This window comes from Sturnira hondurensis, unplaced genomic scaffold, assembly GCF_014824575.4.
Source record: "Sturnira hondurensis isolate 20B ecotype Veracruz unplaced genomic scaffold, ASM1482457v3 Scaffold0008196, whole genome shotgun sequence".
NCBI lineage: Eukaryota > Metazoa > Chordata > Mammalia > Chiroptera > Phyllostomidae > Sturnira > Sturnira hondurensis.
Genome location: NW_028080827.1, coordinates 26,970,329 through 26,983,463, shown reverse-complemented (window position 1 = coordinate 26,983,463; position 13,135 = coordinate 26,970,329). Strand labels below are relative to the sequence as shown.

The window sequence follows — 13,135 nt, the reverse complement described above, 5'->3', positions numbered from 1 at the left end:
TAGAAAAAAAGTTAAACATGAACAGAGAAAATACATTGACTACATAGTAAGTATACTGGAAGTTCAAGGACTTACTGAAAATCAAGAGTTAGACTTTTCATCCAAAGAGCCTTTTTCTCCCACCAAACGTCTAAGGTTTTCAGTACAACAGCCCAGGCCCCTCCCACCCCCCAAAGCCAGAGCCTTTTGTGCTGACCTAGAGTAGGGTTTGCGGGAACTGTACCTGAGTCGGGCTGTCTGCAATTTCCAAATTGACAAGAAGAGACTGGAAGATAAAGAGCATGTTCTTACAGGTGAAGAGCAATTTTGCAACTTTTCCAGGAGACACCCAGGAGAAAGCTTGCTTGCTACCAACTGCTGCAGAGTCTGGGCAGAATTCCTCTAGAAAGAAAAAGAAAGTCTTTTTTTTTTTTTTTTCAGTCTGCCTCTCTGTCTCTGGTTCTCTTTCTCCTCTCTCTCTCTCTCTCTCTCTCTCTCAGATCCAATCTTTTAAGAGCTTCAGCACATTGCTAGCTAAAGAGAAATTCTCTTTGATAAAGCGGTGTTTCCAGCTTCTGGGTTTTAAAACCTAAATCTATATTCAAATCTGGCTGAAGGTGTGTTCTGGGATTTATGAAAGCCTCTTAAAGGGGTAAATTTACCAAACCGTGACAAAATCATCACAATCTTACTTTAGACATCTGAAGTGGATGAGAATTTTAAAGAGACCCTTGTTTATTTAACACTGTCCATTTCCAACTCGTGGTTTATTGGCCTGGCATCTCTGCGAAGTTATTAGACTGGAGGGCAAAGGAGAAGCGGGAGCGGTGTGCTCCCGGCGCTGCTAGGGAGAAAGCCCTCCCACGCCCCACGGCGCCCAGATCCGCGGGTCCAAGAGAACCCGCGGATTTCCGGGGAGGTTCCCATCATCGCAAACCTCTGCATCGGTCTTGAGGGGTTTCCCAAGACACTGGGCCCCAGGGCAAAAAGATCTCCCAATCTAAAATTTTTCATTTACTTTGTGGAGATCACAAGCGCGTGATCTGAAATTTCTCCACCCCACTCCACCCCAACTGACCCCAAGGCCTCCCTCCGGCCCTTCCGGTCGGCCAGACCCGCACCGTCCATTTCCCTCTTTTCGTTCTTTGATGCTTTAAACATCACTGTGATCAAACTGGGGGAAATACTTTTTTTCTCGCTGTACGAAGGAGGCTCTGGCTCAGGGGATCAGCGTGAATTTACCCTTCGTTCCCAGAAAGCACGGTGATTCTGGCCAAGCACTTCCAACGAGCACTTTGCAGGCCAGACCTCCTGCGGTATGTGCCCCCACCTCAAATTAAGGCCTCAGGGGGCAGTCACCAGGTGTTTCAGTATAGTGGGGGCGGGGTGAGATAAAAAGGTCTGTATTCACCCTCCCCCAGACCCCCGCCCCGGCCTAGGGCCCCCAAAGTCGCGATTCCTGGGAACGCGACAGGCAACGGGTGTCTTCGGACTGGAGCGGTCGCGGGGGGCCCGGGAGGAGCGAGGCAGACCCTGGGCCGTTTAGGGGCTCGTGGGAACGCCGGGTCCCAAAGCTCTAGAGACACCTGCGAGGCGGCGGCGGCCGACGAGCGCCCTTCTCCAGGCCAAGCCCGAGCCGGAGCCCAGCCCGGCTGCCTAGCGCTCGCCACCTCGTGCGCACTCCCGTAATTCGTTAATTGCTGTAAATCCCAAGGACGGCCACATTTGATTACACATACAGTATAAGAACCGACAACAAAGCGACGAATTAATTACCAACTTCATTAACATAGGTCCCCAAATTAAAGGCAGCGAGCTGTTTCTTTGGGCCCACTTGCCGTGGTGGTGGAGGTTGGAGGGGGGAGGGTGTTTAGAAAGAGATTTTATTTTTCTTTTCCAGCACTTCTGCCCTCCCCCCGCCCCACCCCCGCGGTTCCCTCCGCCTCGGGCGGTCCGCCGGTGCCCCCGCCGCCACTCCGCCCAATCCGTTCCTGCTTTTCTAGGGACTCGGATTTGTCTGAAAGCTGTTGGGTCCGCTCTCCGTGCCGGGAAGAAAGGGCGTGCTGGGTGGGGTCCGCTCTCCCCGGGCGGGGTCCCCTGGTGCCGACACTCTCCGGTCTCCCGGTTCTCAGCCCCGGTCTCGGGCCGCGCGGGCTGAGTCCGCCGCAGGGCCCGCCGCCGCAAGCGTGGAGCGGCGCTCGTTTCAACGCAGAAGCTCCCGCTGCAGCGCGGGCCCCCCTCCCCGGGGTCCCGTCAACCCCGCTCTCCCACCCGCATCTCCCCTGGATCTCCCCAAATCGGCTCTGGGGTTAGATTCGGGGCTCTTGCTCTTTGCAGCCCTCCTTGGGCTTCTGGAAAGTCTAAAAACCCTGCGAGGAACCGGGAGTCCGGGTCTCTGGCTTTGGGGACTCGGCGACGTTTATAAGGCACAACGAGTGAAAGACACACTGAGTTTTGGAAAACAGTTTTGTTCTTGGACTTGTCTATCTCGTCTGTCTCTCGCCTACCCTCCGCGGTCTCACGCCCGGGCCTCCTTCCTTCACCCTTCCTGGGGCCCGCGGTGTGGTCCCACCCCGTTTGAGAAGGCGCAGTCTGAGAAGGCGCAGTCGTGTTTTTAAGCTTCAGTCTGATTTGCTTTCTGCATCTGATCCACACACACGTTGCTGGCGAAGAATTCGATACCCCAGTCAGCCCCACACTCCCTCGCCTCCAGCCATACTTAAGTATTTTCTCTCCCAATCTTACACTGAATGGGTTTCCTTTCCCCCCTTCCCTAAAACAAAAACAAAGGCAAAAACAAAAACAAAACAAAGAGGGGGGGGCAGTAAAAGGGAGAACAGGAAGAGGAGGAGAAGGTGAGGCAAGGCCTCCCTGTCCATCATTTTAATTATACAGTTAGTTCACATGCTCCGACCCGTAATGGATATTTTAAGCGGAGCCCAATGTCTTTTAAGAACATTCTGGTAACGTCGGAGGCCTGGGTTTGTCGCCCGTTCGTCCCCCCGTGCAGCAACGGCCTGTTTTCCTCCCCCTGTTGTGTGTTTTTATTATTTTCCCTCTGGCTTAGATGTGTCAATCATTCTCTCCCTGCCATTGGTTGGAGAGTTTGCGTCAAAAAAGTTGCCAGAGAGGCGCTTTCTCAGCAAATCTCCTTGAGAGCGGAACCGACCTCAGCTCCAACGCAGCCTCCACTGTTATTAAAAATAAAAATCGCTAGAGCAGCCTCATCTCGTCTACTTTGTATGTATCGCAGAGGGGCCCACGCGCGTTCCGAACTAGAGCTACTTTTCTCCTTTTCTGTTGCTAAATGTTTTTTTTTTTTCGTTCTGTTTGCCGTTTTATGGAAGGGTGAAGACTGGAGGTTTATAACTCAATACTCTTGATTTCTTTTAGGATAGCTGGCTATTTGGAATTTTGAAGGATAATTTGATTTTTTTTCTAACCTTCTATGCGGCTGTAAGGTAAGTGTCTGTTTGTGTAGTCTGTCTGTCTGTATCCACATCTTTACGTCCCTCTGTCTACTACCATCACCCCAGTACCTCCAGTAGATCAATCGATGCGCCTCTGCAAATGTGGATTTCTTCTAAAGGCTGGCGTATATTTCCCCTTATACACTTTGAGATGTAATCACGATCATTGTGAAAAATTTGTGACCTGGGGAGGAGGGCAGGAGTGGAGAGAAGGGAGGGGGCGCCCCTAGGCTCGCTGCCTCTGCAAAAACACCGTGGAATCCATGAGAGTCTAACGTGGGGCATTTTGGAGCGTTTTTGTTCTCGGTTTTGTTTCATGTTGACGCCCATTCTGAGCTTCTCCCCGCGATCTTTGCATTTTGGCCCTCCGCTGTGTTTGGGTCATTTGGGTTGATAAAAGGACGTTTTCGGAGCCCGAGACAAAAAGATATAGATATAGATAGAGGGATGGATAACAACAACAATAATAATACAGACACTTCCCAGGGCCAGCGCGCCCAAAGCCTGGCTGCCTCGCGGGTCTGTGCGCGCGGGTGGCCGCCGCTCCAGCCCGTTCCGGTCGCTCCAGCAGAGCCGGGCGGGTAACCGAGGAGTCGAGAGAGCCGGCATCTCCTGTCTGTCCCTCTCACCAGCCAGGAACAGCTCACCAAGCTTCACTCCGTTTCCGGCCTCTTCCAAAGGCTTCCAGGTCTCCTTTTCTTTTTGAACTCTTCCCTCCATCCCTACCCCGCCCCCGCCCCCCCCAAAACCTGGGAGTGCAGTACCCTCTCCCACCCCAACCTCTTGGTCGTTGTGGTCCCAGACCAGGCCTCCGGGCCGAGCAAACGTAAAAGGGTCGTTTCACAGCCCGACTTTGCAGGGGATGGTTCAGGGTCCGCCAGGGCAGCCCTCCGCACGCACCTGGGGCGGGCAAAAGTGACGGCAAGTGGACCCTGCTACTCCCCGGGCCTCGGCGGGGCCGGGACGTGAACCCTTCCTTGGGAAAGGCGGCCCCTCCGCTGTTCCGAGACCCGGGCAGCCACGAGGCTGGCTTGCGTGCTCCCCTCCCAGGTTTGGCGACAATGGGGTGTCGTGGGCCCGGGCCGGGGCTGAGGGACGCGCTAGGGCTCGGCCGCGGCTCGCGGTCTGCCCTGGGTGAACCGTCAGAAAGTCTCGGCTGACCTCGAGACTTGGCGCCGAACTCGGAAGGAGTCTCTGTGTGGATGCGTTCAAATGACTCTTGAAACCACGGTCCGATTTCAGGACCGATTTTTGAAACCCAAGTGCCCCATCAGAATTACACCGAGCTGGCTCACACCCTTCCCCGCCCCCCCTCGCTTTGCAGTGGGGCGAGGGAGAGAGAAGGCCTGGAGCAGTGGGTCGCTTGGGGAGGGCCGGGAGGCCGCTCTCCGTCACTTTCCTTCCCTCCGGGGGCCGAAGGGTGAGGCGCCCTCCCGCTCACCTCGGGGCGCTTTCGCGTAGCCCGAGCGGGAGCCCCGGAGAGGGGTTGGCGCGGAAACTCCTCCCCGCGAAGGAGGTAGACACCCAGACCTCTGCTCTCGAGCTAGCACCGGCTTTCTCCCCTCCGTAATTAATAGTCAAGGCCAACCCTCCTGGCACGTTCTCCCTCCATCCTCCCTCCCCGGCGGGTGGCAGCGGCGTTTGATTCCCTGAGGCCAGAAACTTTCACTCGAGTTCGCTGAGCAGAGGCCGCGCCGGCTGCGCTGCGTGGCGCCCCCGCGTCTCCCTTCCTTTCGCTCGCCTCGTTCCTGTACGCCGTGTCCCCGGTCGCAGGCCGGCCGCCAGTCCGCGCGGTTTTGTCTCCTTTCCATCATGCAGAAAATTAATCGGCCCGGGCGAGAAGCAGAGCTGAGCGCGGCGGCCTGTAATTAAGGGACGTGTGCCCCTCGGATTATCTCGTTAGTTTATCAAGAAAACATTTATTATAATTAATTCTCGGACGAGGTAATTATTATTGAGCGAGGACACAGCAACTGGTAGAGAGGCTCCTTGGAAGGAAAAAAAAAAGGCCGTTGGGGGAGGGAGTCGGGGGAACGACAGATTGCACGAATTTGACCGTTAGGTGGAAGGCGGCGCGGGCCGCGGCGGGCAGTGGGGCCGGACCTCGGGCGGCGGGGCGGCAGGGCTGAAGCCAGCCGCCCGGCGGGGAGGCCCGCCCGAGTCTCCGCGCCCGCCCGGAGATGCGCGCGCCGCCCCGCTGCGGGGACACGCCGCGCGACCGCCGCTTGCTCCTTGTAGGTAGGAATGCTGCGTGGCTACTTCGGAGCGGGCGTTCTGAGGCTTCTATTCTGGAGAAGGTATTTGTTTCCTCTTCTTGGGCTCCGCTTAGAGAAGAAGGGAGAAAAGAGTCCTTGCCAGGCTTTGGAAGTTACATGGAAGGGCTCGTGGCCTCGTTTTTGGATACCCAGGTTGGCTGGGGAGAGCTCCTCACAGTTTTGTTTCTGAAGTTTATTTTTCTTTTAAAGATGAATGCAGCGAAAGAGCGAGAGCAGTCCATCCGAGCATTTTAGCCACTTTTGGTGGCAAGGGCACAGGAGCGCCCAGAAGGGTCGCTGCCCCGTGCTTTCCGTCTGCGACGCTGCGAGCCGCGGGGCGCGCTGCCGGGCGCGCGGCGCGCGGGGCATCTCCAATTGGGCGGGCGCCCTGCGCGCACCAGCGGGTCCTTCCTTGTCATCCTGTGTGCATTCGATGCGATTTCAGGGTTTTCCGTAGCAACTCAGAACTTTCCGATGCAGTGAGACTGTGTTAAACGAGCAGAACTCCAGCTTAGAAGCTATTTAAACAAATAAATGACTTGACTTTAAAGCAACATGGTTTCCACAGACTCCAAAGAACTTTCTTGAAAAGAAAAGAGACTAGAAAACCTCGAGTCTTTGTTGTCGGAGTAACTAAAGTAGTACTACTGATGAGATAATACAAACTCCTCCGAGAAGGACATTTATAAAATTATCTTAAATTACGTCTGAGGGTGGAGAGTACAATTTTTGTGCTATGACTTTAAATCAGGGAGAAGTAAAAAAAATAAATCAAGCAGTTACAGTAACCTAGGTCCATTTGTGGAATTTTTGGTCTCTCTCTTAAGCAATGTGAATATTGCTTAAGAGAGTCCTTACAGGTCAGCAGAACCTTTGCAAAAGTGAGAGGGAACTTCTGATCCTGCGTCCGCCATTTTGAAGCAAACTCTCAGAATGTCAAAGTTGCAAAGTAGAGATCCTTGCGGGATAAGTGCCATGAATTAGAAAAATAAAAGCCAGACTTGCCAACTGCCCGCCGATATTAGCATCCATTTTGGATCCCTTGGCCTGGGGCAGTGAGAGACACTCAGCTGAAGCAAGCAAACAACTTCTTTTTCTGCCCTTCTCTCTCCTTCCTGAGCTCTTTCTCGGGTAGGGTTGTGGGAAACTTGAAAGTAGGGAGAAATTCTACTAGTTTCACAACTTGGAGTGTTGGTGTGTCTGCTTTCTTCGGAACTAAAATGTGCAAAAGGCAGGTAGAAGTAACAGGAAACTGCTGCAGCTGCCGAGGGCCCGAATGCCCTAAAGTCTGCCTCCCACACGACCTGCAACCTCCACGGATCAAAATCAGCATGGAAGGAGCTTGCACTGCAAACGTGCACCCTTCCTACTTGCAAATGCGGGGTCACTCACTTATTTTCTGATTGATGGGATTCTAACTTTACTTCAGAATTTCTACCAAACCCCGTGCCAACCCTGAAGATTTTTCTTGCACTGTTTAAATATTTTGTGGGTGTCGATTAAAAGTTAAATGCTTGTTTGTTTAGCTTTGGTTCTTTATACACATATAATCATGGTTCTCCAGAACACTAATAAATCTGTTACCTCAAAATCTAATTACCCAGACTACTAATTAGGTGAAAATGATTGCTGGGAATGACTTTAAATGTGAAATAATGGTGGTTGAGCAGTTTTCTCAAGTTTGTCGATTAGCAAGTTGGCATCTTAAATGTTAAATGCACTGACATTTTAGGCTTGAAGCTGTTGTAAGTGGTAAAAAAAAAAAAAAGCTAAGATAATTAAAATCTGCCTTGGAAAGGCAACAGTCTGGGGAGGTAGATTTCTTGAATTGTTTCTTTGTTTCTCACCAGTGGGCTTTGTTATCAGCATTATTTATTTAGCCAAAGAGTTCTTTGTCTCTGCAAATGGCCCCAATCAAGTTTTGTTTGAGACAATTAGCTAGTGCCAGCCAAGGAGTCCTATGCAAATGTAGGGATAGGAATGCAATGTGTGCATTTGAAGGCGTGGGGTTTTGTTCTTCGGGGAAGGCAGATTGTAATTGCTTTCTTCGGTACTTTTTTTTTTTTTAAGTTTAGGGTGGGGGTGGGGAAAACAGGTTTATCTGATCTTCATCTCTTCCAGATTCTGAGCAGCTTGGGGGTTGGGAATGTGGGGAGGAGGGTCTGCAAGCCCTTTAAAAGCCTCTGCCTGGAGTTAGCCCGGGCTCTTTGAGTTGGTGGGAGAGGCTGTGTGCCTCCTTAGCAGTAAGCCAGCACCTCTGTTTGTTTGTTTGCTTTGCCTCTAGTTCCACGGCTCCAAACTCAGCCTCCAGGGACTCTGAATCTGCCCACCCCCGGCGAGGCGAGACCTTCCGGCTGGGTCCCCCCGATTTGGGCCGACTTTGCGCCTTCTAACAACCTTAGCATGATGTCTTATCTCAAGCAACCGCCTTACGCAGTCAATGGGCTGAGTCTCACCACTTCGGGCATGGACCTCCTGCACCCCTCGGTGGGCTACCCTGGTAAGTGAGCCCCGCGGCACTCGTGCCCCGCCCTTCCCCACGCCGGACCCCGGGGGGATTTGACACCCCTAAGCCAGGGAGCCCCAAGCTGCCGGTTATGCTGATCCCCGCCCCAGCTCCAGGCGAAGTCCCCACTGGGTTTTCCTTCTGAGAAGCATCTCAAAGCCACAGGGTTCTTGCTGGCGGAGTGGATCGGGGCTGAAGGGAAGCGAGTAGACGGGTCTACAACGCTTGCACAAAATCGTGTCTGAAAAGGGGACACGCTGGAGTGGGGCGAGGAAGGTTTCTGTTCTGGTCATTTTGGGGTGACAGGCCCCTGCCCATATCTTGAAGCCTGATTCCTCGGGAGTCCCCTCTGCCTCTTACACCAATTCTCCCCGCCAGGCCTGGGGCTTCCCCTCTGACCTCCAGGCGTTAGGCGCTAATCCCTACAGGTGATTTACCGTGGGTGCGGGTGCCTTCCTTCCCAATGAGATGTTTTTTAAAGTCCTCGAGAAGCATGGAATATACCCCCATTTTAAAGGCCCTCGGATCTCCAGCAAGATCGAGATTCGCCTTATTGATCAATCCGAGCTGCCGGCCCTTGGGGATCCGTTGACTTAAAGATTTTTTGTTTGTGTTATGCTTTAGGGGCTGATTTTGGAGGGTTTTTGTCTTGTTGTTTTGTTTTGTATTCCTTTTATTTCATTTATTTTGTTGGCTTTCAAAGGGACGCTCTGGCTGGAGGGATACCCTACGTCAGGCAGAGTGGGGGTTCCCCGCGAGGGGCAGTGTGTGTCCAGAGACCTCCAGCGCGCGCTGGAGGAGCCCAGGCTGCGCGCCGGGCCGCGGAGGGGGGTGGGGAGAAACAGTCCTGAGTCTGGGCTGGGAGGCTGGGAGGATCAGGGGAGGAGGGCTACGTGGTGGGGGTGGGGGAGTCGGGGCACCCGCAGAGACCCCTATGACTGAGAAACTGCTCCCCCACCCTAAAGGGCCCTGGGCTTCTTGTCCTGCAGCCACCCCCCGGAAACAGCGCCGGGAGAGGACGACGTTCACCCGGGCCCAACTAGACGTGCTGGAAGCGCTGTTTGCTAAGACCCGGTACCCAGACATCTTCATGCGGGAGGAGGTGGCATTGAAAATCAACTTGCCTGAGTCCAGGGTGCAGGTAGGGCGGATGTAGATAGACCCCTCTATCCTGCCGGCGTCACCCCTCCCCCGAGCTCGGTGTGTGTTGGGTTCTGGAGTCGGGTCTTGGAGAAGACCAAAGGAAGGCTTGAAACTTAACTCTCCTTTGGAGGCCCGCAAACTCTTCTCCCGAGGCTCCTGAAGCTCCCGATTTCCCCGGGAGCTCCTTTCCGTCCCTCCACCCCCATTCAATCCAATAAACAAGGGTCTCTGGGCTCAGGTTGCAAGTGAAGCAAATCCTAGTGATAAAGCACGGTCTTAGAACCGACAGAGGGCCCAGCCTTGGCAGAGTTCAAGTACCGTCACACACAATTTTAATACTTCCCTTCTCCTATGTAGAAATCCTCCCCCATCCTTACCCACTTTTAACGGTGAAAGAAGCTTAGCAGTGGATAGTCTCAGTATTTTTACAGATGAAAAAACGGTAAATGACTGGCTCAAGGTCACAGGCCAGTTGGTAGGAGAGCCAGGCTGTAGAATCAGCTGGTACTGTGACCCAAGCAACCACACGAGAGTATTTTCTTTGACTTTTGATAGACTGAACAGAATTTCCTAGCTCTGAGCCATATCTACTTAGTATCCCTGATGACTCCCCCACCCCACCTTCGTCCCTGTTAACTTGACCGTAGGCAGGGGAGGAAAAGTAAAGTTTAATTTTTCTGGAACTCCAGCCCCATACAGAGTTCTCCGGAGGAGGGTTTAGGGCCTAAACTACATCTGCAACAGGCTCCTCTCCTTCAGCCTTCAGGACACATCAGCGTGAACTGCAGAAAGGAATCGGGCTTTCTCAAAACAGGATGGAAGAAGTTTTAGCACTTGTTAGGCCTGAACAAAAGTTTTCACTGGGAAAAAAAAAAGTGATTTGAATGGTTGGTGGTGTTGCACTCAGCCTTGGTGGTACCATTTTTACCTTGTTAGGGTGCCCATATGGAGACTCCATGGAACAACTAAGGACTGGTTGCCTAGAAAACCCTGGTAGTTCGTCTGATAAGTCCCTCCACAAATTAAACACAGCTCTTTCATTATAGAACATGGACATGGCTGGTAAAAAGTATTTTCAGAGTTGTGAGTGGGAACTAAAACTGTGTGCTGAGTGGCACGAGCCTGAAGGCACAGACTATTGAGGCTGATAGAGAAGTCTGTCCTTGAGCTCAAAGCAGAGTATACCTAGTCTCTCCACAAAGGAGGTCTCAGCCAAGAGTGGCTTCCTTCCTCACAGGATCACTTCTTGGAGCTTTCTTTCGTAAGTGGGTCTAAGAAAGACAAAGTAGAGTGATGAAACCAGTCTCCATATTAGCAACTGCTCCCTAGAAGATGGATTGCAAGCTGTTTGAATTCTTGCTGTTCTTACTGGCATGTAATAACAGAATTGTTTTTCCTCCCTTGTGTTTTCCTCCAGAACATGTAAATACATTCCACCCCATTGTGAGAGTGTTCCAGAACACACCTGGGTCTGTGTGTATGTGTGTTTGAGGTGAAATAACACAAGAGTGAGGCAGAGAGCTTTTAGCCTTGTGATTTGGGTGGTTATCGTAAGTTTTATTCTGGGTTAGGTGTAAAACAGGGTCAAATGCTTTTAGACAGAGCTTCCCCAGTTGTTTACCATTGGAGGCGCATATGTAAGAGTACTGTGATACAATAGGTTTTCAGAGGCAGGAGAGATTGCTTGGCTGTCCGTGTAGGATAGACTGTCACCGTGGAGTGACTCTTGCTTTTAAGGAGTTGTTGAAACCATGCTAAGGAAGTTTCTTTCTGTTTCAAGGTGTGGTTTAAGAATCGAAGAGCTAAGTGCCGCCAGCAGCAACAGCAGCAACAGAATGGAGGTCAAAACAAAGTAAGACCTGCCAAAAAGAAGACCTCTCCAGCTCGGGAAGTGAGTTCAGAGAGTGGAACGAGTGGCCAGTTCACTCCCCCCTCTAGCACCTCAGTCCCGGCCATTTCCAGCAGCAGTGCTCCTGTGTCTATCTGGAGCCCGGCTTCCATCTCCCCACTGTCAGATCCCTTGTCCACCTCCTCTTCCTGCATGCAGAGGTCCTACCCCATGACCTATACTCAGGCTTCAGGTTATAGTCAAGGATATGCTGGCTCAACTTCCTACTTTGGGGGCATGGACTGCGGATCTTACTTGACCCCTATGCACCATCAGCTTCCTGGACCAGGGGCTACGCTCAGCCCTATGGGTACCAATGCAGTTACCAGCCATCTCAATCAGTCTCCAGCTTCTCTTTCCACCCAGGGATATGGAGCTTCGAGCTTGGGTTTTAACTCAACCACCGATTGCTTGGATTATAAGGACCAAACTGCCTCGTGGAAGCTTAACTTCAATGCTGACTGCTTGGATTATAAAGATCAGACATCCTCGTGGAAATTCCAGGTTTTGTGAAGACATGTAGAACCTCTTTTTGTGGGTGATTTTTAAATATACTGGGCTGGACATTCCAGTTTTAGCCAGGAATTGGTTAAAAGAGTTAGGTGAGATGATGCTCAGACTCATCTTCTGATCAATGTTCCAGGAAGCATAGATGGAAAAAGGAAGGTCCTTAGAGGGGCCCACCAACCAGCAACCTGAAATGGACAAAGCAATCTACTTAAGATCCTGTCATAGTTTTAGATCATTGGTTTTCCTGATTGTCAAAGTGACCAAAAACATTTTAGCCATATGCAACCAAACACCACCAAAAATAAAACTAAATTGAGAGAGAAAGGAGGGTAGGACAAGGCCTTCTTAAGCAAACGTGTTCCAATGTTTTAGCCAATCCTTGGTCGAATCTTAGGAATGGACAGTGTCTCAAGCTCACTCACGTTTCATGACCAACTGTTAGTTGGCACTGAAAACCTTTTCAGGGCTGTGTGAATTGTGCGACTGATTGTCCTAGATGCACTACTTTATTTAAAAAAATAATGTTCATAAGGAGTCAATATGTAGTTTAAGAGACAATCAGTGTGTGTCTTATATAAATGGTACATCTGTGGTTTTTAATCTGTGCTAGACTTCAAAACTGTGATCTGTTATTGTATGCAACCTTGAACCCCATCTCTGCAGGGGTTCTTCTGTGATTAAATAGGTTATAATTATAAGCAAAATTCAGAGCAACTGAGTACTTACTTACCTAAAAAGATTACCTTTGGCTGAAGGTGAGCTGCACTGAAACTTGACAACAAAATGTGTCTGGAGTAAGAGAAGAGAAACAAAAGGACACTAATTCACCTGTAATTTACTGTTGGTCAGGCTAGCAGTGAAGAGACGTTGGTCAATTGCTCTGACCCTGATGAAGTTATAAACTGAGGTCACTGTTGTTTATGCTTGCAGATGTTAACTGGAAAAGTTATATATGCATAAACCTTTTCCCCTGGATTTGGCACATATGTATAATTATATTAAAATGGTTCTAGCACAACATTGGGTCCAGTTTAATTTTATACAATTTATGAATAAGAAGTCCCAAAACATGTTTTCCTTAGGTCAGGGAGCTGACTGTATTTTTAAATTTCAAGGGCCTAATCTAAGGATGAGGTAGATATGAATGACTGGTATGTAAACTTTTTGTGACTTTGATCAGTATTGCTCTGAAATTGAACATAGAAAGGCTAACAATCATTAGGCTCTTGCTCTCCTCAAGTTTTCCTCCCTGCCACATACCCTAATGGCTTCTTACACATTTTATTAATATGTTTTAATATAGATCAATTTTTTTAAGCAAGAAGGGAAGAACTATAGTACCCCAAAGAAAAAGATAATGACAAAAATTCTGGGTGTTTTTTTC

General features: G+C 50.7%; 1 protein-coding gene and 1 long non-coding RNA gene across 7 annotated transcripts in view; one reads left to right on the top strand and one right to left on the bottom strand.

Annotated features, from left to right (window-relative positions):
- LOC118992436 (uncharacterized) overlaps positions 1 to 839 on the bottom strand; it is a 173,997-nt gene extending 173,158 nt beyond the window's left edge. The window contains exon 1 of the long non-coding RNA XR_005067636.1: positions 224 to 839. This is a non-coding gene — a long non-coding RNA (uncharacterized LOC118992436). The remainder of the gene's footprint in view (positions 1 to 223) is intronic.
- Positions 840 to 3,060: 2,221 nt separating this feature from the next.
- On the top strand, positions 3,061 to 12,769 carry OTX2 (orthodenticle homeobox 2). 6 transcript variants are annotated; one of them, XM_037054375.1, is made up of 5 exons: positions 3,061 to 3,219; positions 3,373 to 3,440; positions 7,989 to 8,204; positions 9,176 to 9,351; positions 11,134 to 12,769. In XM_037054375.1, exons 3-5 carry the CDS (start codon positions 8,108 to 8,110, stop codon positions 11,752 to 11,754), a joined length of 894 nt encoding a protein of 297 aa, XP_036910270.1. In that variant the 5' UTR covers positions 3,061 to 3,219; positions 3,373 to 3,440; positions 7,989 to 8,107; the 3' UTR covers positions 11,755 to 12,769. The 6 variants fall into 6 exon arrangements, with proteins under 6 accessions (XP_036910270.1, XP_036910273.1, XP_036910267.1 ...); XM_037054378.1 differs by lacking the exons at positions 3,061 to 3,219; positions 3,373 to 3,440 and adding an exon at positions 3,914 to 4,137; XM_037054372.1 differs by lacking the exons at positions 3,061 to 3,219; positions 3,373 to 3,440 and adding an exon at positions 4,524 to 5,313.
- Positions 12,770 to 13,135: the final 366 nt, after the last annotated feature.